Source organism: Talpa occidentalis, unplaced genomic scaffold (genome assembly GCF_014898055.3).
Source record: "Talpa occidentalis isolate TD23 unplaced genomic scaffold, MPIMG_talOcc4v2.1 talOcc4.3, whole genome shotgun sequence".
Taxonomy (NCBI): Eukaryota; Metazoa; Chordata; class Mammalia; order Eulipotyphla; family Talpidae; genus Talpa; species Talpa occidentalis.
Window position 1 is genome coordinate 24,500,736 of NW_023603184.1, and position 27,328 is coordinate 24,528,063.

The 27,328-nt window shown below is 35.9% G+C and overlaps 3 protein-coding genes across 3 annotated transcripts; all 3 read left to right on the forward strand.

The window, feature by feature from the left end:
• The first annotated feature begins 7,923 nt into the window (after nucleotides 1-7,923).
• LOC119254557 (olfactory receptor 491-like) lies at nucleotides 7,924-8,856 on the forward strand. Its single transcript, XM_037521669.1, has one exon. It carries the CDS (start codon nucleotides 7,924-7,926, stop codon nucleotides 8,854-8,856), a length of 933 nt encoding a protein of 310 aa, XP_037377566.1.
• Nucleotides 8,857-17,087: 8,231 nt separating this feature from the next.
• Nucleotides 17,088-18,020, forward strand: LOC119254558 (olfactory receptor 491-like). Its single transcript, XM_037521670.1, has one exon. It carries the CDS (start codon nucleotides 17,088-17,090, stop codon nucleotides 18,018-18,020), a length of 933 nt encoding a protein of 310 aa, XP_037377567.1.
• Nucleotides 18,021-24,778: 6,758 nt separating this feature from the next.
• Nucleotides 24,779-25,733, forward strand: LOC119254928 (olfactory receptor 491-like). The gene has a single exon (XM_037521964.2). The coding sequence runs from the start codon at nucleotides 24,801-24,803 to the stop codon at nucleotides 25,731-25,733; it is 933 nt and encodes a 310-aa protein (XP_037377861.1). The 5' UTR covers nucleotides 24,779-24,800.
• The last annotated feature ends 1,595 nt before the right edge of the window (nucleotides 25,734-27,328 follow it).

The following is a 27,328-nucleotide window of genomic DNA, read 5'->3' on the forward strand; positions in this document are numbered from 1 at the left end:
TTCAAAGAAATAGAAAAATTATTGATGAAATTCATATGGAATCACAAAAAACCCCGAATAGCCAAAGCTCTCCTGAAAAAAAAAGAAGGGAATGGAGGCATCAGACTCCCAGACTTCAAACTATACTACAAAGCCATAATCATCAAAACTGCATGGTATTGGAACAAGAACAGACATACAGACCAATGGAATCGAATAGAAAATCCAGAAATAAACCCACAGATTTATGGTCAACTAATCTTTGACAAAGGATTAAAGACTATGCATTGGAGCAAGGAAAGTTTGTTCAATAAATGGTGCTGGGAAAACTGGGTCGCTACATGCAAAAGAATGAAGCTTGACCACCACCTCACACCATACACAAAAATCAACTCAAAATGGATTAAAGAACTAGACATAAGACCTGAAACCATAAAATATATAGAAGGAAATATAGGCGAAACACTACGTGATTTGCACATCAAAGACATCTTTACAGACACATCACCCAAAGCAGTGATAGTGAAGGCAAAGATAAACAGCTGGGACTATATCAAATTAAAGAGCTTTTGCACAGCAAAAGAGACAATAACAAAAACAAAGAGAAACCCACCAACTGGGAGAACATTTTTGCACCCAACACTAATGATAAAGGACTGATCACAAAAATCTGCAAAGAGCTGATGAGACTCAACAACAACAAAGAAAATAATCCAGTCAAAAAATGGGCAGAAGAGCTTAAAAGAAACTTCTCTGAAGAGGAAATGCAAATGGCCAACAGGCATATGAAAAAATGTTCAACATCACTTGTCATCAGGGAAATGCAAATCAAAACTACCATGAGATACCATCTCACACCAGTGAGAATGGCACATATTAAAAAAACTAGCAACAACAAATGTTGGCGAGGGTGTGGAGAAAAAGGAACTCTTCTGCACTGTTGGTGGGAGTGCAAACTGGTCCAACCACTGTGGAAAGCTGTGTGGAGATTTCTGGACCTACTAAACATAGAGCTTCCATATGACCCAGCAATTCCACTCCTAGGTATTTACCCAAAGGACACAGAAACATCAATTCCAAAGAACACCTGCACCCCTATGTTTATAGCAGCACTGTTTACAATAGCTAAGCTTTGGAAACAACCCAAATGCCCAAAAATAGATGACTGGATCAAGAAGATGTGGTACATATATACCATGGAATATTACTCAGCATTCAAAAAAGATAAACACATGCAATTTGCTGCAACATGGATGGCGCTGGAAGGGATCATGCTCAGCGAAATAAGCCAAAAAGAAAAAGAAAAATACCGGATGGTCTCACTCATAGCAGGAATCTAGAAAACTTAAATAATGGACCAGGAAAATGAAAAACTATAAGAAAGTGAAAATCAAAATCAACAAAAAACTATGAACCAGAGACACTTTTAGGGGGGCGGGGGCGGGAGGGGAGGGATTGGGGTCAGAATGGGGGGCGGCAATTGTATGGGGAATATAACAATAAAATTTATAAAAAAAAAAAAAAAAAAAAAAAAAAAAGCTAAAAAAGCATGTAAATGGTTACCCTCAATGAGAGTCCTTATTGCATCAGGGGTTAAAAAAACACAAGGTTTGCCAATTAGCAGCAACCCACAGACTATACTCTGGTTTTGCTTATTTATATGTTACTCAGTGCATCTCTCCCGGTGACCTGACAACCCAGCTAGAGACTGTCTACGGAGATGAAACTAGATCACTGGTCCCATTGCCTCTGTTTCTCACCTCCAGCCAACTTTCCATTCCAACATTTCTTTTTTTTAAAGAATTATTTATTTATTTATACAAGAACTGTGGTTCAGGCCAGATGTGTGGGAGGCTGAGAGGATTCACCAAAGACAGAGCAGGGAACAGAACAGGCAGACTGATGAAGTAGACTGCTGAGGGGAGCAGTGGGCACGACAGGAGAGGTGTGCCGCAGCGTGGGATTTTCGCCTGCCGACCAGGATCAAACAGTCACTACAAAGGCTGCGGACAGCTTCACAGCACGGTGCTCAACCGGCTGTGTCTGTGCCACCTGGGGAGGCTCCCATTCCAACAGTTCTTTGTGCAAGTCTCTGGTCTAAGTTTCATCATTATCAATACAAATATATTTTTTTATTTTTGCAGTTGTACCTTCTATTTACATTCCCATCCCTGCAAATTCCCTTACACACAAAGTTAGTCATTTTATATTTTTGAAGCAGTTTCTACATATTTTCAAAGTAATACTGATGATACTATGTGATAATACCTATTCTGGCTGAAGTTTGTTTGGTTTGGTTTTTGTATTTTGAGGAGCAAAGACTCAGTTTAATTGATGGTTGAATAGATCAGTGATTAAAAGAAAATGGGTTTACTCTCAACTTCCCAGTATTTATGAAGGACTGGTTCCTGCATTGTCCAAAAGACTAATAATTTAACTGAATGTTGTAGATAGATTGAACAGGATCTGGACCTGCTGACAAACATGGGTTTGGAGATTTGAGGACTGCTCCCTCTTATTTTGGTGTTGCAATCCTCTTTTCCTCTTCATAACAATTTAAGTACTTCTAAATAAGACTAATGAGTTGGGGAGGTTTATATATTTCCAAAAAATAGTGTTATGGTTTTAGGATGAAGAACATTTTCCCACATGGGAGGGCAGACATTCCTAGAAGGGTATGGGACAAAAGACTGGTGCACAAAGTAAAGGAGTTCAGTCCTCAGTAGAACTTCAGGGTGGAAAATGATTAATTTTTTATAGCAAAATAAATCACCTTGCGATGATTTGGCTAACCTCAGCTTGTCAAAAGAGCAGTAGGAATGAAGGATACCTATGGTAAGTCTCATACACAGGTGAAAGGAGGTAGGATATTGAATGTTCTTGGGTATTAGATGTTTCCTCAATGGAATATGAGAGTGTAGATGCCTCAGAATTGTTCTGTTAAGGGATGGGGAGAAAAGAGTTCAAGATGCCTATATTGTGCAATCCCAATATACTAAACTCCAGAAAATTATAAAAAAATCTTATCAGTTTTGTATACCTAGATAATCACTAAGTCAAAGTAATCATTTCCCTGCTTATTGTTTTCTCCTTCAATTTAGTGTCCTTTTTCAATGTAACTCAAAGTTTATTTTAATTAGAAAGTGCCTGCTGTCATCTTCTGACCACAATTAGTACATGAGCTAATTGTTCTGAATGCTGAATATTCCTAGGAAAGCAAGGAAAGCCAGAGGACACCATGGAATAGATTCCCCTTTGGGAAGACAACCTGGCTTTAATGAGTCACCTGACTCTACAAGTCATTGCTGCACAGCAAACCCAAGAAACTTTTCCTCAAAGGAACAACAATATCACCCCTAGGGAATTTGCCATTTTCTACTAGAGCCATCCTTTCCGTCCCATTACACACACAAAGACACACATGCCCATCCTGACAGCATGCATGTAACTATGTTCCTTGGCGGTGAGGAGCATTCAATGGGTCATATCAAGAAGTGCTCAGTCCACAACAACCCATTAAACTAACAGAGAAGACCAGCTTTAGAAAGCTCTCTTTGGAATTAAATATCAACATTCTGGCTTTGAATAGTGAGTGCAATATTCATGGATTTTAAAAACTAATTTATACTTTTATGTGTTCAATTAGAAATTGAAAATAAAATACTCTCTCACCCACTTTAACTCTTATCTCCTTGGGAACTGTGGCATCAACAATAGATGCCCTGCAGAACTCTGGGCTCCAAACCAGGCTGCCCAGGATTCCCAGGGGCAGTGTGTATGGTCTCAATGAACCGAAGCCACTGATAAACTTTGTACCTAGAAGTAGGGAAAGAGAATGAGGAGAAAACCACCTGGTACTCAGACTGGAAGAGGCCACAGTGTTATTGATCATCAAAAGTGCCCCATACATAGAGAGGAATATTTGAGAGTCAGAATCCTGGACCCTAGAGGAGAAGCGTGACTAAGAAGCCAAAATCAAGAGTTATGGAAAAACTCAGGTGGCTAGTGGAGAGGAAGGGAAGGAAAGAATCAGTATATTATGTATCTGAATGGAATAGTTCAGAACTAAGAATGCATTAGATACTGTACTTCCTGCCTTACTTTAGATTTGTTGTCTAATTTTTCTGATACGTATTGAAATAAAATTTAAATTATGTTTATATGATAACATAGGAGGTTATATATTATATATACTTATATTTATGTATTGCATTACACTTACATTATATAATGAAAACCTACCAACATTTCATTTGTACTTAACAAAAAATATTTCCTTAGCTCTTATGCACAACCAAACATGTTTGAATATTTTTCAAGGAGCATTGCCTTAAATCTCACAACAAAGGTACATCATAGGGACAATCATTCCCTTTTTACAAAGGAAAAAGTGAGAATTAGAGAGATTTTTGCCATGACAGGTTAAAAGAATTGGCTAGTGTGAGGCCTCCGACCTGAGTCTTCTGTCTCCAGTCTCACACAGGGTCAGCACTGAAGCTCATGTATTGTTCATAGTGAAAACAGGGGCGGCCCCACTGAATTCTACTTGAGGCAGAAGGCAAAGAGCAAATACTGTTCAGTGCTTGATCTCATTCTCAGACCAGAAAGAAAAGTGATTGCACCATGACACTCACGGGCATCAACTCATAAGCTTAAAAAGTTTATCTGATAATAGAGTTAAAGCCAGTAGTAGTAAGCTGCTTGTCACAAGAGTGACTTATATGTATTATGAAGATCAATGAAGGAAGAGACCAAAATGCATTCCTAATGAGCTGCAGGTTCTCAAGTATTGGTTACTGAGAACCAATGACTCAAATTAACAATGAACTCAAAGAGCTATGTCTCACTGTTGGAAATACTAAATACTTTCTTATTCTAAAGTAAGACAGAATTTTTTAAGATTATATTTGAAGACATTTTGTACTGAAATTTAGTATTCATGGTGTTTGAAACTTGAAGATCTCAACTAATGTTGCTATCAGAGAGTTGTGTTTTTATGATAATGAGAATCAATAACATTGGGCAGAAAATCTCAGTATCATGTAACAAGCCTCTAAAAGCACAAACATGCTATGGAATCCTGTGTAAGGAGATATGTTCAGAAAGTAATTATATGTAGATTTTGAATCTCCATGAATACTATAGTAAGGAGTTTTACATATATGCCATCCATCTTTTCAGCATTTCTGTTATAAAGACTACTCAGAAAATTGGGAAATATTGTATGATACCATTAAGTGAAAATGTAAATTATAAAATGGAATATACAATAGGATCACAATATGTAAATACCATGTACAGATGTCCCAAAATTAGCATAAATCAAAATGGATTGTGAGGCACTAAGATTAAAGATTTGTAGGTGACTCTTTAGCTGTTAATTATATGTAAAAATTAAAAGAAATGCATGCCAAAAGAGTTTGTAAATCTATAGAACTTACCTAAAGGGATTGTTATTTACTTAATGGAAAGAAAATATATGCATAAGTGAAATTTTATAATATTTGAAAGAAATGTTTAAATATTGTTTTCAGACTTTTGCTTTCTCGTTCTGATTAGTATGACTTTTATAATTTTCAGTGAATCTTGAGTACTCCCTGAAATCACTGTCTTGGACTGCAGTGCTCTCTCTGGGCCTTCTTGTATTGTATGCCATTAATTTTCAAGACACCCTCAAAACACACAACTCAGTGGGAAAGCATGGAGAAAGTGCTAGGCTCTTTAATGAAAGTGTAAACACTGAAAGTGTAGTAAACACTGAGCACTCTAATATTTCCATTACTCCAAATCATGAAGATACACTTAACTTAGAATATAAAATATACTGCTTTTGAATTATTATCTTAAGAAATATACATAGGAATAAAATTATTTTAGAAATGTATCATAGTTGGTGATATTACATAGTTGGTGAGGATATCTCTCTGGTGTTTAATCCAATATGTGGTATTAATATTGTGATAGTAAAATGCTTGCACAGTTAATTGTCAAAAACTAATGAATAATTGAATTAAGGTCTAGTAACTCAATGCAACGTTGTACAGTATCAATGATTATGTTTGTGAGGAACTATACTGTGATAAAATTCTTACAAAATGCAAAGTAAAAATAACAGTATTAAATTTATCTACAATGTTAAAAATGCTATATTAAGTATATACAAAGGGAAAAATTCCTGGAAAGATGTTACTAAATTTGTAATAGTTGACATATGTGATAGGAGTCAGATTTGGGAGATATGTTTCTTTCAAATTTTCAAGTACTTTTTTCCAATATGGTTATATAATCTTTGTTTAGAAACAAAATAAGCTATTACCTTATTTATACTACTATTACAGATTTCTATGCACTGATAATATCTTCATTGCCTTGTCTCTACCAGACCTGGTTTTTCTGGACAGGAAACCTAAACTATTCATCTCTGATTTGCACTGCTGTTCATTATACTAGTCAGGTATTAATTCATTAAACGAATTCTTCTTTGGCTAATTTTATTCCCAAGCACGAGATACTGGAGTAGGGAGTAAAGTATACAGTTGTTGAGAAGAATACGTACTAAATGGGGAAAGTGAAATGTCAGCAAGAAAGCAGAAAAACATGACCCAGAGTGAACAGTGACAATCTATATGTCTTCAAAACAACACAAAGGAAGGTTACCTGACGAACTCTTAACAAGTCAGATAATGCTTTTGGGCAAAATTAATCTTGAAAGATGAGTAGAAACCACCCAGGTTAATGAAAATGGGAGATGGAAGCCATCCAACCAGGAGGAAAAAAAAAAAAGTGGAACAGGCAAGAATAGAATCAATTAGAACAGAATAGGGTGCATTTAAAGGTCTCTAAACAGCTCAGGATGATTGGATCAGTGCAATGTTAGAAAGAAAAGCCCTAGAAAGGGAAAGCATAGATACTCAGGGACTTAAAAGGATCCCTTAGCATCATCTATTTTTACCACGGCAAGAGATCACTTAGGAAGATGTATTGTGAACAACAAGAGGTAAGGCAGAGAGTAAACAGATTTTTAAAAATGAAGCAGAAAAATGACCAGGGCATACACTAACGTAAGGACACTAAGATTGGCAGTGACGATATGAAGAAACAGAACTGGGAGCTAAACTGTAGATGGAATCAGTAGGATTTCATTAGATATGATACCACTAGGAAGAAGGCTGGGATGACTCCCACAATTCCTACCTGAGAGATTGCGTGGGGGGTGGTGTCATTCCACAGATAACAAATAAGAGAGTGATCCAAGATTAGGAGGAATAGAGTATGGAGGAGACTTAGTGTGAGATATGAGTGGGATTTCCAACTGGTGACTCCCAATAGGTAATAAAAACTATAAATTGAGATCTTGAGAGAAAGATCTTTCTATGAGTCAAGGATGGCGAATGTTCTAAAATAAATATTATATAAATAAAAGAATATAACTAAAATCACAGGGCTGGAGATTGAATCAGTGTCCTTTTGTGCAAAGAAGAAAGAGATTTAAAAAATCCTGTATAGGGCCTCCCTGGTGGCACAAGGGGTTAAGTCTCAGCACTAAGAAGCTAACCACAGCCACTGTAACATGAGTTCAATCCCTGGCCAGGGAGCTAACCCGCATGGCACAGCAGACCACTCTTGTCCTGCCTGCTGCTCCCCTCAGCAGTGTTTTTCAGTCAATCTGCCTGTTCTGCTCCCCCCTCTGTCTCTGGTGAATCCTCTCACCTCCCGCACCTCTGGCCTACACCCCAGCACTTGTATGCATAAATAAGTAAAATGAATCATTGAAAAAAATTAAAAATAAATCCTGTATAATTTTGTATTTACAGGCTGGTCAGAGAAAGAAATCACTGTGGATGGGTCTGAGAAACAACCAGATAAAGGCAGCGATGTGTAGAAAAAGAGCATAAAACAAATGAATATTTGCATTTCTTTCAACAGGAGCAATTCACAGAGGAGATGGAGGGTGGAAACCACACCAGCGTGACAGAGTTCATCCTCTTGGGGTTAACAAAGGATCCTATACTTTGTGTTATCTTATTTGTAATATTTCTAGCAGTCTATATTGTTATGTTAGCAGGCAATATCAGCATAATCATATTAATAAGAACATGTTCCCAGCTGCACACCCCAATGTACTTCTTCCTCAGTCATTTGGCTTTTGTTGACATTGGGTGCTCCACATCAGTCATGCCTGTCATGCTTATAGGGTTACTCAGACATAGAATGGCCCTCCCTGTGGCTGGCTGTGAGGTCCAGCTTTGTTCTATGGTCATGTTTGGGTCAGTTGATTGCTTTCTGCTGGCTGCCATGGCCTATGATCGCTATGTGGCCATCTGCTTGCCCCTGCTCTACTCCACCTACATGTCTTCTTGCCTCTGTAGCCTCTTAGTGGGAGTTTCCTACATAGGTGGGTGTTTGAATTCTTGGTCATTTGGCAGCTGTTTACTGAAGCTGTCTTTTTGTGGCCCAAATGAGATAGACCACTTTTTCTGTGATTTTGCCCCTTTAGTGAAACTTTCCTGTTCTGATGTCTCCATTATTCAAATTATCCCTTCCATCACTTCCGGATCCATCCTTATGGTTACAGTGTTTGTCATGGTTCTTTCTTATGTCTTCATCCTCAACACCATTCTGAAGATGCGCTCCACAGAAGGACGACACAAGGCCTTCTCCACCTGCACCTCCCACCTCACAGCCGTCACTCTCTACTATGGAACCATTACTATCATATACGTCTTGCCCAAATCCAGCTACTCAACTGATCAGAACAAAGTGATATCTCTGTTCTACACACTGCTGGTCCCCATGTTGAATCCCCTCATTTACAGTCTGAGAAACAAAGATGTCAAGGAGGCTCTGAAAAAGGCAACTATCAGAAGATATTCTTAGTATCCATTCCTCCAATTGCAGTAGACCTGTAAAGTTTTTGTTGTCAATATCACAGTTAGGACTACCAAATTTTGCTTAACTGGCTACTTAAAATCATGTTTCTATTAATTCTCACTTTTAGACACTTACAAAACAATGGGTAAATATACCTTGATTCAGTGATAGTGATGGTAAAAATTATCGCTAATTTTGAACACCTATAGGTGCTAAATGCTATGTTTATTCACCAAACAATAATTTGGACTTTACTATGCTAAGTACTTATTACTAAGAACAGTAGATATCTAGACTGTAATTTTCTTAGTATTACAGAGGAAGTCATATGATTTTAAGGCACTATTCTAAGCACATTTCATATTAAGTGCTTTATTTCTTACAAATATTCTATTAATTCATACTATTATCTCTACATTACAGGTCAATCACCTGGAGCACAACGACATTAGAAGTTACCCAAAATCATGGTGATAGGAAATTGTAAGACCAGTGTTTGAATCTTATAGTCTAGATACAAAACAACTGTGTTTCTCCATTTAATTGTCACAGCATTTTGATGATCGAGTAGTATAAATTTCCTTTGATTTACAGATTAGAATACAGAGTCTTAGAGAGATTTAATAGGTTTTTTTTTTTTTCCTCAGAGATATGAGGATGCAAGTCCACAAGTTACTGATCTAGGGTATATGAATAGGGTAACAAAGACCAGATTTTACTTTATACCAGTGTTTTGAAAAAAATTGTACCCACGATAGTTCTAGGTTGTGATGCTTCTAAAACAAGGATGACCACGGGAAAGCTGAACTGATTCCCATCTTTTAGGAAATCAGGTTTGGAAACCACACTCACATGATTTGTTGGGGAGACTATCCATATTTAAACACATACTAAAAACAATTTATCCACTTATCATTATGTATAACTATCTTTATTTGGGGGCGGGAATTACAAAGGGCATCTCTAAATTCTAAGTACTGCATTTAATGTATAACCAGATTTCCATTGTCTGCTTTATAAAGAATAAAATCTGTTAAAAATATAAATCCTGTAAAAATTGCACTAAAAGTACTTATTGTAATGATCTACCCACATTTACATCAGTACAATGGACCAAAAATGGTAAGGAGAGAATTTCTGAGGCCCAGCTCTAAGCATTACAAAAGCACCTGCTTAAAGCCTTTGAAAGAAAGACCTTTATCATGAAAATCTTTGTCTCAGTGCCATGGCATGAGAGAAATGAAGATTGAGAGATTAAAGGGAAAAATAACAAAATGGAAAAACTTATATTGTTGTTAAGTAAAAATATAGAATATATATAATATTATTGCAAATTTTAAGTGGGAAATACAAAACAAAGATTGAAAATAACAAAAATAAATTAAAGCACGGCAATTACTACATAATGGGCAAAAGAAACTTTCTCTATATTTTTGCTTCTGACACAAAATGTGGTCTTTTTCCTATAGCAATTAATTGGAAAGCCAATATTTTCCAAATATCTGGACCTCAACTGGATGTCCATTTTAATTTACAGAGGACATTAATGAACTGAGGTAGTTCAGACTTCATAGTAAAGGACTCCATCCCACAAGACTTCTCCCACTGTAGACACCAATTGTATGTAATGGATCCCATCCAATATATAGTGAAAAATCATTTTATCCCAACCCTCATGAATCAAAAGTTTTTAGAAAGATACTAAAACTAGAACTACTAAACATCTAAATGAGAAAAACTAAAATACCAAAAAAACAGGCCCAGGATTTTTTAGTGTTAAGACACATAAAATAACAGGCTGCTATAAAAATGAATAAATTATTACCCTCAATTACTACTGTCTGTATCTCATCATGGGTTGTAATGTAATAATAATAATAATTAATGATATTAACTGTAATATAGTCTGCAGACCGTGTTTTGAATAACAGTGGACTTTTCTTTGTTGCTGTTTACTGATATTATTTCATGGACTTCTTCCTACTGCCTGATGTCCTCAGATGAAGACACAGTTTTGTGTACAGAGGTGGAATTAGATCCCTGGTGACACTGATTATTGTGCCCATCTCCAGATGAGGTTCCATTCCACAAGTTCTTTGTGCTTGTCCCTGGAGTAAGATTTATCAGGATCCTTGCAAATAAATCATTTGTTAGCATCTAGACCTTTCATTTAAGCTCCCTTCCCTGAAAAGGTCCTTAAATGCAAAGTTAGTCATTCATTCTCCTCTCTGCTGGAGCAGCTTCTACATGCTTTCAAAGCTATACTGGGATACTGTGTGAGAAAGTCTGATTGGGTTGACGTTTGTTTGGCTTTGTTTTATGTTTTGGGGAGCCAGGACTCAGTTTAGTTGATAAGTTGAATAAATCAATGATTAAATGAAAGATGGTTTACCCTCAGTTTTTCAGGGCCTACAGGTATTGGTAATTGCCACTGTCCAAAAAGACTGGTATTTTTTTTTTTTTTAGTATTCTTGTTATTCTCCTTGTAGAAAAATGATACAAAATTGCCATGTGAAGACATGATAAATGACAATTCACCCTAAAAAAATGTGCACACTGTAGTAAAATAATGAAAATATTTTGTGACTTTTTCTGGATTTTATAATGTTTCTCACTACATGTGGATGTTTTAATAAGTGTCAATTGTCATAATTTATTAATTTTATTTTGTTAATTGAGAAAATTTTACTGAAAGATGATTAGTTTACATTGTTGTTATTATTTTGGAAGTATAGGATCTCCCAATTCAGGTGTAGTAATCCCAATGCCCCCAACACTAACATACCCATAGTCCTCCACCATAGTCCATTGTGCTCCCTCCACACCCTGTCTCATCCGTCTCCTTCCTCCTCAGTTCTATCAAGCGCTGGTTTTAAAGTTGTTCTTTGTCTGATCCTTTGTTTGGATTTCCATTATTCTCTATATAAATGACACTATCTGATACTTATCTTTCTCCTTCTGGTTTTATCACTTAACATATTCCCTTCCAGCTCCATCCATGTTGCCACAAATGGCAGGAGTGTATTTTCTATGATCAATGAGTAGCTCTCTATTGTTTATATATACCACATCTTGATCCATTCATCTGTTTTGACACATTTAAGTTGTTTTCATATTTTAGCTATTGTACAGATTGCTTCAATAAACATAGGAGTGCAGAGTTTCTTTTGAATTAGTGGCTGTATGTTCTTTAGGTAGATTATAAGATCGATCTTTTTTTAATCTTTTGAGAAACCTTCATGTTTCTTTCCACAGGAGTTGGAGCAGTCTACATTCTCACCAACAGTGTAAGAGAGTTCCTTTTCTCCTCACCAATGCCAGCATTTGTTGTTTCTGGACTTTCTGAGATTTGAGATAGGCCGTTCTCACAATGTGAGGTGATATCTCATTGTGGTTTTATTTGCATTTCCTGATGACGAGTGATAACGAATACTTTTTGTGTGTGTGCCTATTGAGCATCTGTAGGTCTTCTTCAGATTATGCTTATTAGCTCTTTGCCCATTTTTTGATTGGTTTATTTGTTTTCCTTTTGTTGAGTTGTATGAGCTCTTTGTAGATCTTTGATATCACTCCCTTGTCAGATGTATGGTATGCAACTATTTTTTCCATTCAGTAGGCTGGGTTTTTTTTTTTTTTTCATTTTAGTTATAGATTCCTTCAATGTGTAGATGCTTTTTAGTTTGATGTGGTCAATTATTTATGTTGTCTTTTGTTATGCCGGCCTTTGGGGGAAAAATCCAAAAAGGCATCACTGAAGCTTATGTCTTGATTATTTTATGTATGTTTTCTTTCATTGCATTTTATGTTTTTAGGTCTTGCATTCAAATCTTTTATCCACTTATTGTTGATTTTTGTGTTTGGTGTGAGATAGGGGTCTGGTTTCATTTTTTTGCCTGTGGCTGTTCAGGTTTCCCAACACCATTCATTGAAGAGGCTTTCCTCATTCCAATGTATATTTTTGGCTCCTTTGTCATACATCAACCATTCATATATGTGTGTGTTAATTTCTAGTTTCTCAATTCTATTCCATTGGTCTGTGTATCTGTTTCTGTTCCAGTACTATGCTGCGTGAATTATTATAGCTTTTTAGTACAGTTTGAAATTTGCAAATGTGATACCACCACTCTTCTTTTTTGTCTGTATATACTAACTTCCAGGAAAAAATCATAAAAATGTCATTAATTTTTATCTACTCCTATACAATCACTAAGTTAAAGAAATAATTTTGCTCCTCAAATCTAATTCCCTTTTTCAATTTGACACAAGTATTGTTTTCATTAAAAAATGACTGACATCATCCTGCTGACCATAATTAGTACATGGTTTAATTGCTCTGAATGTTGGATGTTTCTAGGAGACCAAAACCTCTCCTTCATTTTCTTTAAACAAGGAAGAAGGAATGCCAAAGGACACCATGGAATGTAGAGTCCCCTTTGGGAAGACAACCTGGCCTTAATGAGTCACCTGGCTCCATAAGTCATTGCTGCACAGCAAACGCAAGAAACTTTTCCTCAAAAGGGCAAACAATAGCAGCCCTAGGGAATTTGTCATTTTCTACTAGAGCCATCCTTTCCATCCCACTACACACAAAAAGACACCCACGCCCATCCTGACAGCATGCATGTAACTATGTTCCTTGGCCGTGGGGAGCACTCGATGGGTCATATTGTGAAGTACTCAGTCCACCACAACCCATTAAACTATCAGAGAAATTCTGCTTTATAATAAAAATCTCTTTGGAATTCAGTATCAACAATTCTGGCTCTGCATGGTGAGTGCAATATTCATGGATTTTGCTTAAATAAATTTGCTTTTAATTTCTTCGATGAGAAATTGAAAATAATAGAAACTCTGACCACTTTAACTCTTGGTCTCAATGGCATCAATAAGAGATGCCCTGCAAAATGGTCACTCTGGGCACCCAAAACAGGTTGCCCAGGATTCCCAAAGCTTGGGTACAGTAAACTATGAGAAGGAAATTAGGGAGGATCCACCTAATAATCATATTGGATGAGAATCAGAGTCCTCCGTCCTCTTTCATCACCCAAAGTGACCCAAGCACTGAAGAAAAGAATATTTTGTGAGTCAGAATCCCTGCCCAACGTGGGCAAGCATTAATGGGATGCCACAATGAAGAGCTCAGGAAATAAGCCTTGGTGCCCAGTGAAGAGGAAGAAAAGGGAAGACTCAATTGGCATATTTACTTTCCATGAAATTTTTTATTTTCAAGGCTTTTAAATATTTTGAAGGTGTTCTATGCTGATATTTATCATTTAGAGTAGATGTTTAAAAGCTTAAGAACTAAAATAATTTTACCTATAGAAAATTGTGTCTCTATAAAAATTAGAATCAGTGACACTGAGCAGAAAATCTCAGTATCATGCTAAGCTGATTTTATTTTTTTCTCCTCTTCTCCCCAACATTATTCTTAAAAATAAAAAAACACAAGGAAGCAAGTATAGGTAGATATAATTAAAAATTAATCTTAGGGCCTCCCCGGTGGCACTGCGGTTGAGCGCTGGGCTGCCAAGCTGCCCGCAGCCTCTGCAGCGCTGGTTCAATCCCCGGCCACTGGCGAGGGTCCCACATGGTGCGCAGACCTCTCCTGCTGTGCCCGCTGCTCCTCTCAGCAGTGTATTTCATCAGTCTGCCTGTTCTGTTCTCACTTTGGCTCTGGTGAATTCTCTCACCCTCCATGCTTCTGACTGTACCCAGTACTTGTATAAATAAATAAATAAATCTTTAAAAAAATAAAAACAATAGAATCTTAAAAAAAATTAATCATAGATCAATTATGAAGTTCCATGAATATAATTTAAGGAGTTACACCCATTTTCTAAGCATCATTGCAATTATAAAGATTGCTCGCGAGATTGGGAAATATTTATTGATCATATTAACTGAAAATTTAAATTACAAAATTAAAAAAGGAATATGACTGTACATTGTACTTACATATGCTACAAATTAAAATATCAGAATCAATTATGAGGCAATGATAAAGCTAAAAAGGTGTGATTCTTCCCTTAATTACTAATTATGGTTAAAAAAATTAAATGCATGCCATAAAAAATTTATAAATTCATAGACTTCAGGGATTGTTACTTAGCTGAAATAATGAAATAATGTTTATAAGTGAAAATCTTAGTCACTAAAATATATGATTAATGTTTTTGATTTTATAATATTTGAATGAGATATATTAGTAATATTTTCATATTTCTATTTTATCATTCTGATAACTACAGCTTTATTGGAGTCTTTTTATGCCCTGAAATCACTGTATTGGGCTGTGGTGATTTCTCTTTGTCTGCCTTTATTATTTGTAATTGATTATATTATCTTAGAGCTGTCTGAAATTACTGGAACTCTGCCTTTAACACAACTCTATGACAAACCATGGAGAAGATATGAACTCAACAAAACAATGAGAAACTAATAGCAGTTGGTGTTTTCATTATTGCAATCATGGAGATAATGTTACTTTAGAACACAGACCACACTTCTTTTGAATAACTGCCTTAAGAAAAATATCTAGAAACAGGATTATCTTTAAAATATGCCACTGATAATTAAATTAAGGTCTAAGCCACTGAATGAATTATGCACAGAGCTCAAAAATTATGTTTTTAAGAATTATAATGTGATAAAATTATATTGGTATGCAAAATAAAATCCTAGTTATCTACAAAGTTTTAAAATAAAAGTTATCTACAAAGCTTTAAAATAAAAGTTATCTACAAAGTTTTCAAAGTTATTATAAAATATATACAAAGGAAAAAAATTTTGGAATAGAAGTCCCAGCTGCTAAGAGTTGAAGTGTCTGATAATAGCCTTATTTGAGACAAATAATCATTTTCAGTATGCTAGTATTTATTCCAACATGGCTATGTAATATTGGTTAAAAAACAAGATATTACTTTACTTATGTTAACTTTATAGACTTTCTTTTTTACTGAACATTGCAGTATAAAATCATGTAAGCTTCCAATGTGCATGATTATAAATCTGTATACACTACTATATTCTCTGACACCTTGTACCTGAATTTCCCATACCCTTCTTCTTTCTCTTCTGGTAACCACTAATTTTATCTTATAGCTTAAAGTTAATTTTTGTTTTATTTTGATCACTCAATTGTTTGTTTAATTATATACCACAGAGAAGTTAAATCACATGGTGTTTGTCTTTCTTCATGTGACACTTCTGTCTCCATTGTCTTATCTCTACAAGCCCTGCATCTTTGAAGTTTGGTTTTCCACAGCCTATTCATTACACTAATCACGTATTCACTTTGTAACATGTTTTTTTAGCCCATTTCATTCCTAAGCATGAGTTATCTGTCATACGAGATGAAACACAGAGTAACTGAGAAACTAGTAAGGAATAGTGACACACAAGCAAGCAAACCACAGCAACCATTACCCAGAATAAACAATGACACTTCTGAGATCTGGAAAAGATGATGTCAAGCAAAGGCAGGGTTTTTCATTAACCATTAGAACTCAGAGAAAGTTTTGTGTAGAAATGAATCTTGATAGATGAGGAAAAGTCACACAGGGTGATGATGGTGGGAGGGGGGAGTGAGGCAAGTAGGAGACAGGGAAAATCAAATGCCGGAGAGGGTAGAGAACATTGAGGTGACACTAAATTGTACAGGAAAGTTGGATAAGTAAACATGTTGGATGAAAATATTCTCAGGGACAAGCAAAGAATCACATATATGTGGTATAAGGTTTATGAGAAGGTATAGAATGTATGGGTCTAAAGAGGCTAGGCTTCATCGTGAAGTAGTGAGAGGAAGTAAAAAATTAAAAGAATCCATTTGACTTGATATTCTTTTTCACTTGGCAAAAAATCACTTTGGCAGAGATAATGGGATCTCTAAGAAGAAAGAGTGGAAAGTACATATACATGCAGGCAAAGAAGAGGAAAATGACCAGATACGGAGAAAACATATTTGTGGAATTTCCAAGTGGAAATCTGGACTTTGAGAGAGATCAATCTAGATGTCAAAGTGGAGAGATAAAGAAAAGACTATCTCCAAAATCACAGTGAGGGTGAATCAGCCTGCATTTTTGCAAAGAGGAAAGGAACAAATTTCCTGTCGAGCACAGGTTTATAGCCTGGGTAAAAGAAATGAGTCTGAGAAATAATCATTAAAAAACAGCAAAAAGTTTCACAAACATTGAATAAATAAATATTCACATTTCCCTCAACAGGCATCATTCACAGAGATGGAGGTTGGAAACCACACTGGCGTGACAGAGTTCATCCTATTGGGGTTAACAAAGGACCCTGCGATTTCTGCCATTTTATTTGTGCTATTTCTACCTATATATATTGTTACTTTGGTAGGCAACATCAGCATAATCACATTAATAAGATCCTGTTCCCAGCTCCACACACCCATGTACCTCTTCCTCAGCCATTTGGCTTTCGTAGATCTTGGATTTTCCTCTTCAGTCACACCTATAATGCTTACAGGATTCCTTAGAAATGGAATGACACTCCCTGTTACTGGCTGCGAAGCCCAGCTTTGTTCTGTGGTCTCATTTGGTACAACTGAGTGCTTCCTTCTGGCTGTCATGGCCTATGATCGCTACATGGCCATCTGTTCTCCCCTGCTCTACCCCACCAAGATGTCCCCCAGAGTCTGCAACCTCTTAGTGGGAGCTTCCTACTTTGGTGGGTGTGTGAATGGTGGGACATTTACTGGTTGCTCAGCGAGCCTGTCTTTCTGTGGCCCAAATGAGATAGACCACTTTTTCTGTGATTTTGCCCCTTTAGTGAAACTTTCCTGTTCCAAAGTCTCCATTATTCAAATTGTCTCTTCTATCTCTGCTGGATCCATCATAGTGGTTACCGTGTTTGTCATCTCTCTCTCTTACATCTTCATCCTCACCACCATCCTGAAGATGCGCTCCACAGAAGGACGACACAAGGCCTTCTCCACCTGCACCTCCCACCTCACAGCTGTCACTCTCTATTATGCAACCATTACCTTCATATATGTCTTGCCCAAATCTGTCTACACAACACACCAGAACAAAGTCATATCTGTGTTCTACACAGTGCTCATTCCCATGTTGAATCCCCTGATTTATAGTCTGAGAAACAAAGATGTCAAGGAGGCTCTGAGAAAGGCAACTGTCAGAAGATATTCTTAGTATCTATTCCTCCTATTGCAGCTAAGGCCTATCAAATGCTGCTTCACTGATTGCTTATATAAAATTAAAATCATAGTTTTTCAAATTCTCACTTTTAGACACTGACAAAGCAATAGATAAATAGCTTGATTCAGTCATAGTGATGGTAGTAATTATCACATATTTTGAATACCTATAGGTGCCAAACACTCTTAATTTACCAAACAATATTTTGTGCCTCCTTTACTAAGTACTTATTACTTAAAACAGCAGGTTTCTTAAAAGTAATTTATTTAGCATTGCATAGAAAGTTATCCTATTCTGAGGCACTATTCTAAACACATTTCATTCATTAAGTGCTTTATTTCTCACCAATATTCTATAAACTCATACTATTATTTCTATATTACCAATCAATCACTTCAAGCACTGAGACATTAGGATTTCCAAAAATCATGCATACAGGAAGCACAAAAGTGTTTCTCCATTTAATTGTCACAGCATTTTGATGATTGAGTATATAAATTTCCTTAATTTGCAGATTAAAATACAGTTAGGGAGATTTGATAGTTTTTTTTTCAGAGCTAGGTGGATATAAGTCTACAGATTGTTGATGATAGAAGGTTTGAGTAGGGTACTAAAGACTAGATTTTACACTCTACGTATTTTTTTGACAAATGATACCCATGATAGCTCTATGTTATGACTTAGGATGATCATGGGAAAACTGAACTGTTTCCCATTTTGGTGAAATCAGGGTAGGAAACCACAATCACCTGATTTTATGTTATGTCTAGCCATGTTTAAGGGCATACTTAAAGTAGCCACTAGTTACTATGTATCACTATGTATCTTCATTTTAGGGGTGAATGAAAATGGGTATCTTTAAATTCTAAGCACTGCATTTCATGTCTTATTCGTAAGCATAGTTCCATAACCTTTTTTAAGATCCACTAAAAAACTGGAAATTTTGTTAAAATTTTACTGAAATTACTTATTGGGTGATATCCTAATCTCACATCATCACCATGGACCAAAAAGAGTAAGGAGAGAATTTCTGAAGCCCAACTCGAAGCATTACAAGAACACATGCTTAGAACCTTTGAAAGAAAAACCTTTGTCATATCCTTGTCTCAGTGCTACGTACGGCATGAGAGAAATGAAGACGGGGATATAAAAGAGAAAAATAACAAAATGGAAAAACTGATATTGTTGTTAAGTAAAAATACAGAGTATTATTATCACAAATTTTAAGTGGAAAACACAAAACAAAGATTGAAAATAACAAAATAAATTAAAGTATGGCAATTTCTACCTAATGGGTTAAAGAAACTTTTACTATATTTTTACTTCTGGCACAAATACATGTTTTTTTTTTCCTATAGCAATAATTGGGATTTTCTAACTGTGTGAACCTCAAATGGATGTCCATTTTAATTTATATATGACAATAGTAAACTGAGGTATCTCAGACTTCACAGGTTTAAGGACTCAGTCCCACAAGACTTCCCTCACTGTAGACACTAATTGCAGATAATGGATCCCAAGGGTGCTCATGCTTCTGTCCAATATACAGTGAAAAATCATTTTATCCAAATCCTCATGAATCAAAAGTATCTTTTTAGAAGGATACTAAAACTAGAACTACTAAAAATCTAAATGAGAAAAACTAAAATACAAAAAAAGACCCAGTATTTTTTAGTCAAGACACATAAAATAACAGACTGCTATAAAAATGAATAAATTATTACCCTCAACTACTGTCTGTATCTCATCATGGATTATAATATAACAATAATAAATAATAATATTAACAGTAATATAGTCTGCAGACAATGTTTTGAATAAAGTGGACTTATCTTTGTTTCTGTTTGCTGATATTACTCCATGGACTTCTCCCTGCTGCCTGATGTCCTCAAATGAAGACACAGTTTTGTGTACAGAGGTGGAATTAAATTCCTGGTGACACTGATTTGTGCCCATTTCCAGATGACGTTACATTCCACAAGTTCTTTGTGCTTGTCCCTGAAGTAAGATTTATCAGGATCCTTGCCAATAAATTATCTGTTAGCATCCAGACCTACCATTTAAGCTCCCTTCCCCAACAGGTTCTTAGATGCAAACTTAGTCATTCATTCTCCTGGAGCAGCTTCTGCATGCTTTCAAAGCTATACTGTGATATTGTGTGAGAATGTCCAATTGGGTTGAAGTTCATTTGGTTTGGTTTTGTGTTTTGAGGAGCAGAAACTCAGTTTAGTTGATAAGTTGAATAAATCAGTGATTAAATGAAAGATGGTTTACTCTCAACTTTTCACAGCTTACAAAGTACTGGTAATTGCCACTGTCCAAAAAGGCTAGTAATTTTTTTTAGCAATTTTTTTTAGTTCTCTTGTTATTCTCCTTGTAGAAAAATGCTACAAAATTGCCATGTGGAAACATGATCAATCACAATTCAGCCTAGTGAAATAATGAAAATATTTTGTGACTTTTTTTTGATTTTATGTTTCTTGCTACATGTGAATGCTTTCATATCTGTCAATTGTCATAATTTCTTTACTAATTTTATTCTGTTAATTGAAAAAAAATTGTATTTAAAGATGATTGGTTTATATCATTGTTAGTATTTTGGAAGTATAGGATCTCCCGATTCAGGTGTAGCCACCCCAGTGCACCCAACACCAACATGCCCAGATTCCTCCACCATCATACATTGTACTCCCTCTGCACCCTGTTCTCATCCTTCCCCTTTCTCCTTGTGTGCCTCAATTCTGTGGTCAGCTTTCAAGAGTGGGTTTTAAGGTTTGTCTTTGACCCTTTATTTGGATTCCCGTTATTCCACATTTAAGTGACACTATCCGATACTTATCTTTTTCTGGCTTTTATCATTTAGCATATTCCCTTCCAGCTCCATCCATGTTGCCCCAAATGGCATGAGTTTATATTTTCTGATCACTGAGTAGTTCTCCATTGTGCATACATACCTCATCTTCTTGTCCACTCATCTGTTTTGACACATTTGGGTTGTTTCCTTATGTTAGCTATTGTACATAGTACTGCAATAAAAATAGGAGTGCAGGTTTTCTTTTGAATTAGGTTTTCTTTTGTCCTTTGGGTAGATTCCTAGGAGTGGAAATGCTAGATCATATGGTAGATCCTTTGTTAATCTTTGAGAACCCCCCCATAGTGCTTTCCACAGGAACTGGACCTATTTACATTCTCACCAACAGTGTAAGATGCTTTATTTTTCTCTTCATCTATGCCAACATTTGTTGTTTCTGGGCTTTTTGATATGGGCCATTCTCACAGTGTGAGGTGATATCTCATTGTGGTTTTCTTTATATTTCTTTTTTTTTAAAGATTTATTTATTCATGCGTAGAAGAACTGGGGTACAGGCCAAAGGTGCAGGAGGGTAAGAGGATTCACCAGAGACAGAGTGGGGAACAGAACAGGAAGAGTGGGGAGAAGAACAGGCAGAATGACTGAAATACACTGCTGAGGGGAGTAGTGGGCAAGACAAGAGAGATCTGCTGCGCCACGTGGGTATCTCCCCGGCCGGTCAGGATCCAACCCATGCTGCAGAGGCTGTGGACAGCTTCATAACACTGAGCTCAACTGCCTGTGCCACTAAGGAAGCCCTTATTTGCATTTTTATTGAACATCTATATGTCTTCTTCAAATAAATGCTTATTAGCTATTTGCCCATTTTTTGATTGGATTATTTGTTTTCCTTTTGTTGAGTTGTGTGACCTTTTTGTAGATCTTTGATATCACTCTCTGTTAGATGTATGGTATGGAACTATTTTTTCCCATTCAGTAGGCTGTTTTGTTTTTTTTTTTTTTTTTCATTTTAGTTATAGTTTCATTCATTGTGTAGAACTTTTTTGTTTGTTTGTTTGATGTAGTCAATTATTTATATGGTCTTTTGTTTTCCTGGCTGTTGGGGCCAAATCTAAAAGGAATCACTGAGCTTATGTCTTGAATTTTTACATGTTTTCCTCTGTTGTATTTCATGATTTTAAGTCTTGCATTCAAATCTTTTTATTCACTTAGTGTCAATTTTTGTGTTTGGTATGAGATAGAGGTATAGTTTCATTTTTTTGCTTGTGGCTGTCCAGTTTTCCCAACATCACTTTTGAAGAGGCTTTCTCATTCCAATGTATATTCTCTACTCTTTTGTCATAGATTATCCATTCATATATGTGTGAGTTAATTCTGAGATCTCAATTCTATTCTTTTGGTCTGTATATCTTTTTTTGCTCCAGTACTATGTGGTATGAATTATTATAGCTTTACAGTATGGTTTAAAATCTGTAAGTGTGCTACCACCACACTTCTTTTTTGTCTGTATATACTAACTTCCAGAAAAAAAATCATAAAAATGCCATTAATTTTTATCTACTCCTATCTAATTACCTTTTTCAATTTGACTCAAATATTGTTTTCATTAGAAATTGTCTGACATCATCCTGCTGGCCACAACTAGTACATGGTCTAATTGTTCTGAATGTTGGATGTTTCAAGGAAATCAAGATCACTCCTTTGTTTCCATTAAACAAGGGAAAAGGAATGCCAAAGGACACCATGGAAGTAGAGTCCCCTTTGGGAAGACAACCTGGCTTTAATGAGTCACTTGGCTCCATAAGTCATTGCTGCATAGCAAACTCAAGAAACTTTTCCTCAAAGGGGCAAACAATAGCAGCCCTAGGGAATTTGTCATTTTCTATTAGAGCCATCCTTTCCATCCCACTACACACACAAAGACACCCACGCCCATCCTGACAGCATGCATGTAACTATGTTCCTTGGCTGAGGGGAGTATTATATGAGTCATTTTATGCAGTACTCAGTCCACAACAACCCATTAAACTGACAGAGAAGTTCCACTTTATAACAAAAATCGCTTTGGAATTCAACATCAACAATTCCAACTTTCAATGGTGAGTGTAATATTCATGGCTTTGGATTAATGAATTTACATTTAATTTCTCAATGAGAAATTGAATATAATAGACAGCCTGACCATTTTAACCCTTGATCTCAATGGTATCAATAAGAAATGCCTTGCAAAATGGTCACTCTGGGCACCCAAAACAGGTTGTCCAGGATTCCCAGGGCCAATGTGCATGGTCTACATGAGCCAAAGCTGCATAAATTTGTGTACCTTGAAATACCAAAAGGGAATAGGGAGGAAACCACCCAGTTAAGATTGGAAGAGGCTCAAAGTGTTTTTGATCATCTAAAGTGCCCTATGATTGAGAGGAAGAATATTTTGAGGGTCAGAGTTCCTCCCCCACGTGGGCAATTATGAATGAGCTGCCAAAATCAAGCTTATGGTAGGAATCCAGGTGGTTAGAGAAGGAAAGGAAGGAATGAAAATCAGTAGGCATATTATAAAAATGAATGGCAAAGTTCAGAACTAAAAATGCAAAAGATACTGTTTTTTTGGCTCATTTTAGATTTGTGTTGAAATTTTTCAGTTAGTTGTAAAACAGAAATTATGTTATACTTATAACATATAGTATTATGTAATATAGTTACTTACACTATTATAAATACTTATATACTATATCATACTTATGTAATGAACCAAACAGTACTCCATTTTTACTAATAACAAATAATTCCTTAGCTTTGAGGCATGGTCATACATTTTGGGCATTTTGCAGATAACATTTTTAAGATCTCATTATATGCTGCATATAAGGATAAACATTTCATTTACAATAGAAAAGTCAAAGTCAGATATTGTCATTTGCCAGTTAAAAGAGCTAGCCAGTGGGAGTCCCAAGAATGGCACTTTCTATCTATCTCCAGTCTCCATGACATACTGTCAGAGTAAACAGTGCTCACAGTTGTGCTTAATGAAAACAGAATCCTGCTTGAATCAGAACAAAGAACTCAAATGTTGTATAGTGTTTGGCCCTATTCTTTACATCAGTGTTTGTTTGGAGGTTCACAAAGGAATCTGAAAAATAACCTACAAATGGAACCATCAAATTAACTATGGGTGCTTACATTAAAAAAAGGGGAAGCTGGGGAAGCATGCTAGCTGTCATAAGATTTTCAAGTATCTATGTAGAAAGAAGATGGTTGCACTATTACATGGATTAGAATCAACTTATAAGATTAAAAACAGATTTTCTGATGATAGAGCTAAAACCCATAGTAGTAAGCTACTTTTCACTAGAGTACCTTAAGTGCACTTAATGAAGTTCAATTGATGAAGAGATATAACATGTTCTTTAGTGAGTTGCTATTAGATCTATGATTTATTAGATTTTAGAATTAATTCAAAGATTTACTCCCACCATTGGAAATATTAAATAATTTATCATTTTTAATGTTTAAGATGCTAATAGGAGAGTGATTAAAGAGAATAAGGTGTTTGGTAAAATGGAAATGGAATTTGAAGTGTTTTGGGGTATGGAGTTATTTCTGGATATTGAGGTATTGTTTGTTGAGGTATTTGTTTCCAATGGAGAGTGCCAACAGGTAGCTAAACAATAGATCTGGACCTTCCAAGAAAGATACACTAAGCAGTCAAGGTTGAAGAATATTTAAAAGAATTTTTTCAAAAAATAAAGGAATGTAACTTCAATTCCATGCAGCAGGTTGATTTTCCCTTTTGTACAAAGAAGAAACAAAAATCATATACAGCACATATTTGACAGGTTGGGTAGAAAAAGGAATTACTGTAAATGAATCTGAGGAGTAACAAAAGACAACTAGGAATGTGTGGGGAAAAGCATAAAACAAGTGAAGATTCATATTTTTTTCAACAGGAATAATTCACAGAGGAGATGGAGGTTGGAAACCATAGCGGTGTGACAGAGTTCATCCTCTTGGGGTTAACAAAGGATCCTATGCTTTGTGTTATCCTCTTTGTGATATTTCTAGCAATTTATGCTGTTACTTTGGTAGGCAACATCAGCATAATCACATTGATAAGAACCTGTTCCCAACTCCACACACCCATGTATCTCTTCCTTAGCCACTTAGCTTTTGTAGACCTTGGGTTTTCTGCATCTATCACACCCATAATGCTTATAGGATTTCTTAGACATAGAATAGTCCTCCCTGCTGCTGGCTGTGAAGCCCAATTCTGTTTTGGGGTCTTGTTTGGTACAACCGAGTGCTTTCTGCTGGCTGCCATGGCCTATGATCGCTATGTTGCTATCTGCTCTCCACTGCTCTATTCTACCCACATGTCCCCCAGAGTCTGTATCCTCTTAGTAGGATTTTCCTATGTTGGTGGGTGTGTGAATTCTTGGACGTTTGGTAGTTGCTTATTGAAGCTGTATTTCTGTGGTCCAAATGAGATAAACCACTTTTTCTGTGATTTTGCCCCTTTATTGAAACTTTCTTGTTCCAATGTCTCCATTATTCAAATTATCCCTTCCATCTCTTCTGGATCCATCATTGTTTTTACCATGTTTGTCATCTCCCTCTCTTACATCTTCATCCTCATCACCATCCTGAAGATGCGCTCCACAGAAGGACGACACAAGGCCTTCTCCACCTGCACCTCCCACCTCACAGCCGTCACTCTCTACTATGGAACCATTAGCTTTATATATGTCTTGCCCAAATCTAGCTACTCAACTGACCAGAACAAAATCATATCTGTGTTCTACACAGTAGTGATCCCCATGTTGAATCCCCTGATTTACAGTCTGAGAAACAAAGATGTCAAGGAGGCTCTGAGAAAGGCAACTGTCAGAATATATCATTAAGATCCATTCTTAGCATTGCAGATAATCTGTTATTATTCTCACACTTACAACTACCAAATGTTGCTTAACTGACTGCTTATATTAAAATCATAGTTCTTATACCTCTCACTTTTAGACATTGTAAACCAATTGGTAGACATCTTGAAATCAGTGATAATGATAGTAATGTTTATAACTATTTTTGAAAATCTATCTGTGCCAAACACATTTTTTATTTAGTTACCAAATACTAATTTGAACTTACTACATACCAAGCTTTACTGTAAGCATATTATATATATTAACTTACATATTCCTCAAAAAAATGAACTAGTTATTATATGTTCATAAATGAATCATGTGTGCACAAAGATAAGATGTTACCCAAATCCTACAGCTAGAAAGGTGTGGGTCAGTGTTTGAATCCAGTCATTCTGGTTCCAAAATTAGTATGTTGTCTTATTTCATTTTTACAACAATAGCATGATAGTGCTATTATAAAACTATCTAACTTACAGATAAGAAAACTGAATATGGGGGAGATCCAATAGTTTGTCTGGAGTGATATGTACTCAAATATTCCAATTATAGAGGAATGAAGTCCTTTGATTTCAGATATTTAGTCTATACTGCAATGTCACAGTCTAATGACTTCAGTACTGCTACTAATTTAGAGAATTTAAGTTGGGTAATCAAGCATTTGTACCAATATTTTGAATAAACTCTAAGCCCAAGAAGTTCAACATGTGAAAATCCCAAATAAGGATCAAGTTGAAAAATCTGGACTGATTTCCATGTTATAGGAAATCTGAATATGATAGTATTCTGTTATATAACAGATAGTAAATCTGTTATAGGAAATGTCTGAATACGATAGTCACATGATTTCCTGGAATTCAATCCATATTCAAATACATGTTGAAAAACAAGCCATTCCTTTTGGCATAATGGGTTAATATTCATTTGTCATAATCTTCATTTGTAGGAAGTTAGTTTTATCTAATGATTGCCGTTAGTGTGTCATTAACAATCACAGTTTCATAGTAGATTTATAAAAAATTAGGACTCATTAAAAACTCTAAAAATACACACTAGGGTGCAGAGAAAAAAGCCATCTTGCACTGTTCGTGGAAATGTAGAGTGGTCCAGTCTTGTAGAAAATGGTATGGCAGTATCTCAAAATATTACAAATGAAGCTACCACATGACTTGGCAATTTTAATCCTTGGTATCTACCTGGACTCTAATTTGAAGGTCTATCTGCACTCCCTATGTTCATCACAGCACTATTTACAATAGCCAAGCTATGAACAGCCTAAGCACCCAAAAACAGATGAGTGGATTAGGAAATGTGGTATAAACACACAATGGAATACTACTAAGCTATAGAAAGTGTGTTCTCTTGCTTTCACCACAATGATGGACCTGGAAGGAATTATGCCAAGCAAAATCATTCAGAAGGAGAAAGACATATATTGGATGCTGCCACTTCATGTGAAATATAGAGGAACAAAAGAAAGGGTCAGATTAAATGAAAGAAATAACAAACCCCAGACATCTAATTGTAGAACTGAATCTTCCAGAGGGGTAGGGGGAAGGGAAAAGGAGAGAACCAAG

Excerpts from the sequence above, each read along its gene's own strand:
- LOC119254928 (XM_037521964.2), top strand. The coding sequence starts at position 24,801 with ATGGAGGTTGGAAACCATAGCGGTGTGACAGAGTTCATCCTCTTGGGG.
- LOC119254557 (XM_037521669.1), top strand. The coding sequence starts at position 7,924 with ATGGAGGGTGGAAACCACACCAGCGTGACAGAGTTCATCCTCTTGGGG.
- LOC119254558 (XM_037521670.1), top strand. The coding sequence starts at position 17,088 with ATGGAGGTTGGAAACCACACTGGCGTGACAGAGTTCATCCTATTGGGG.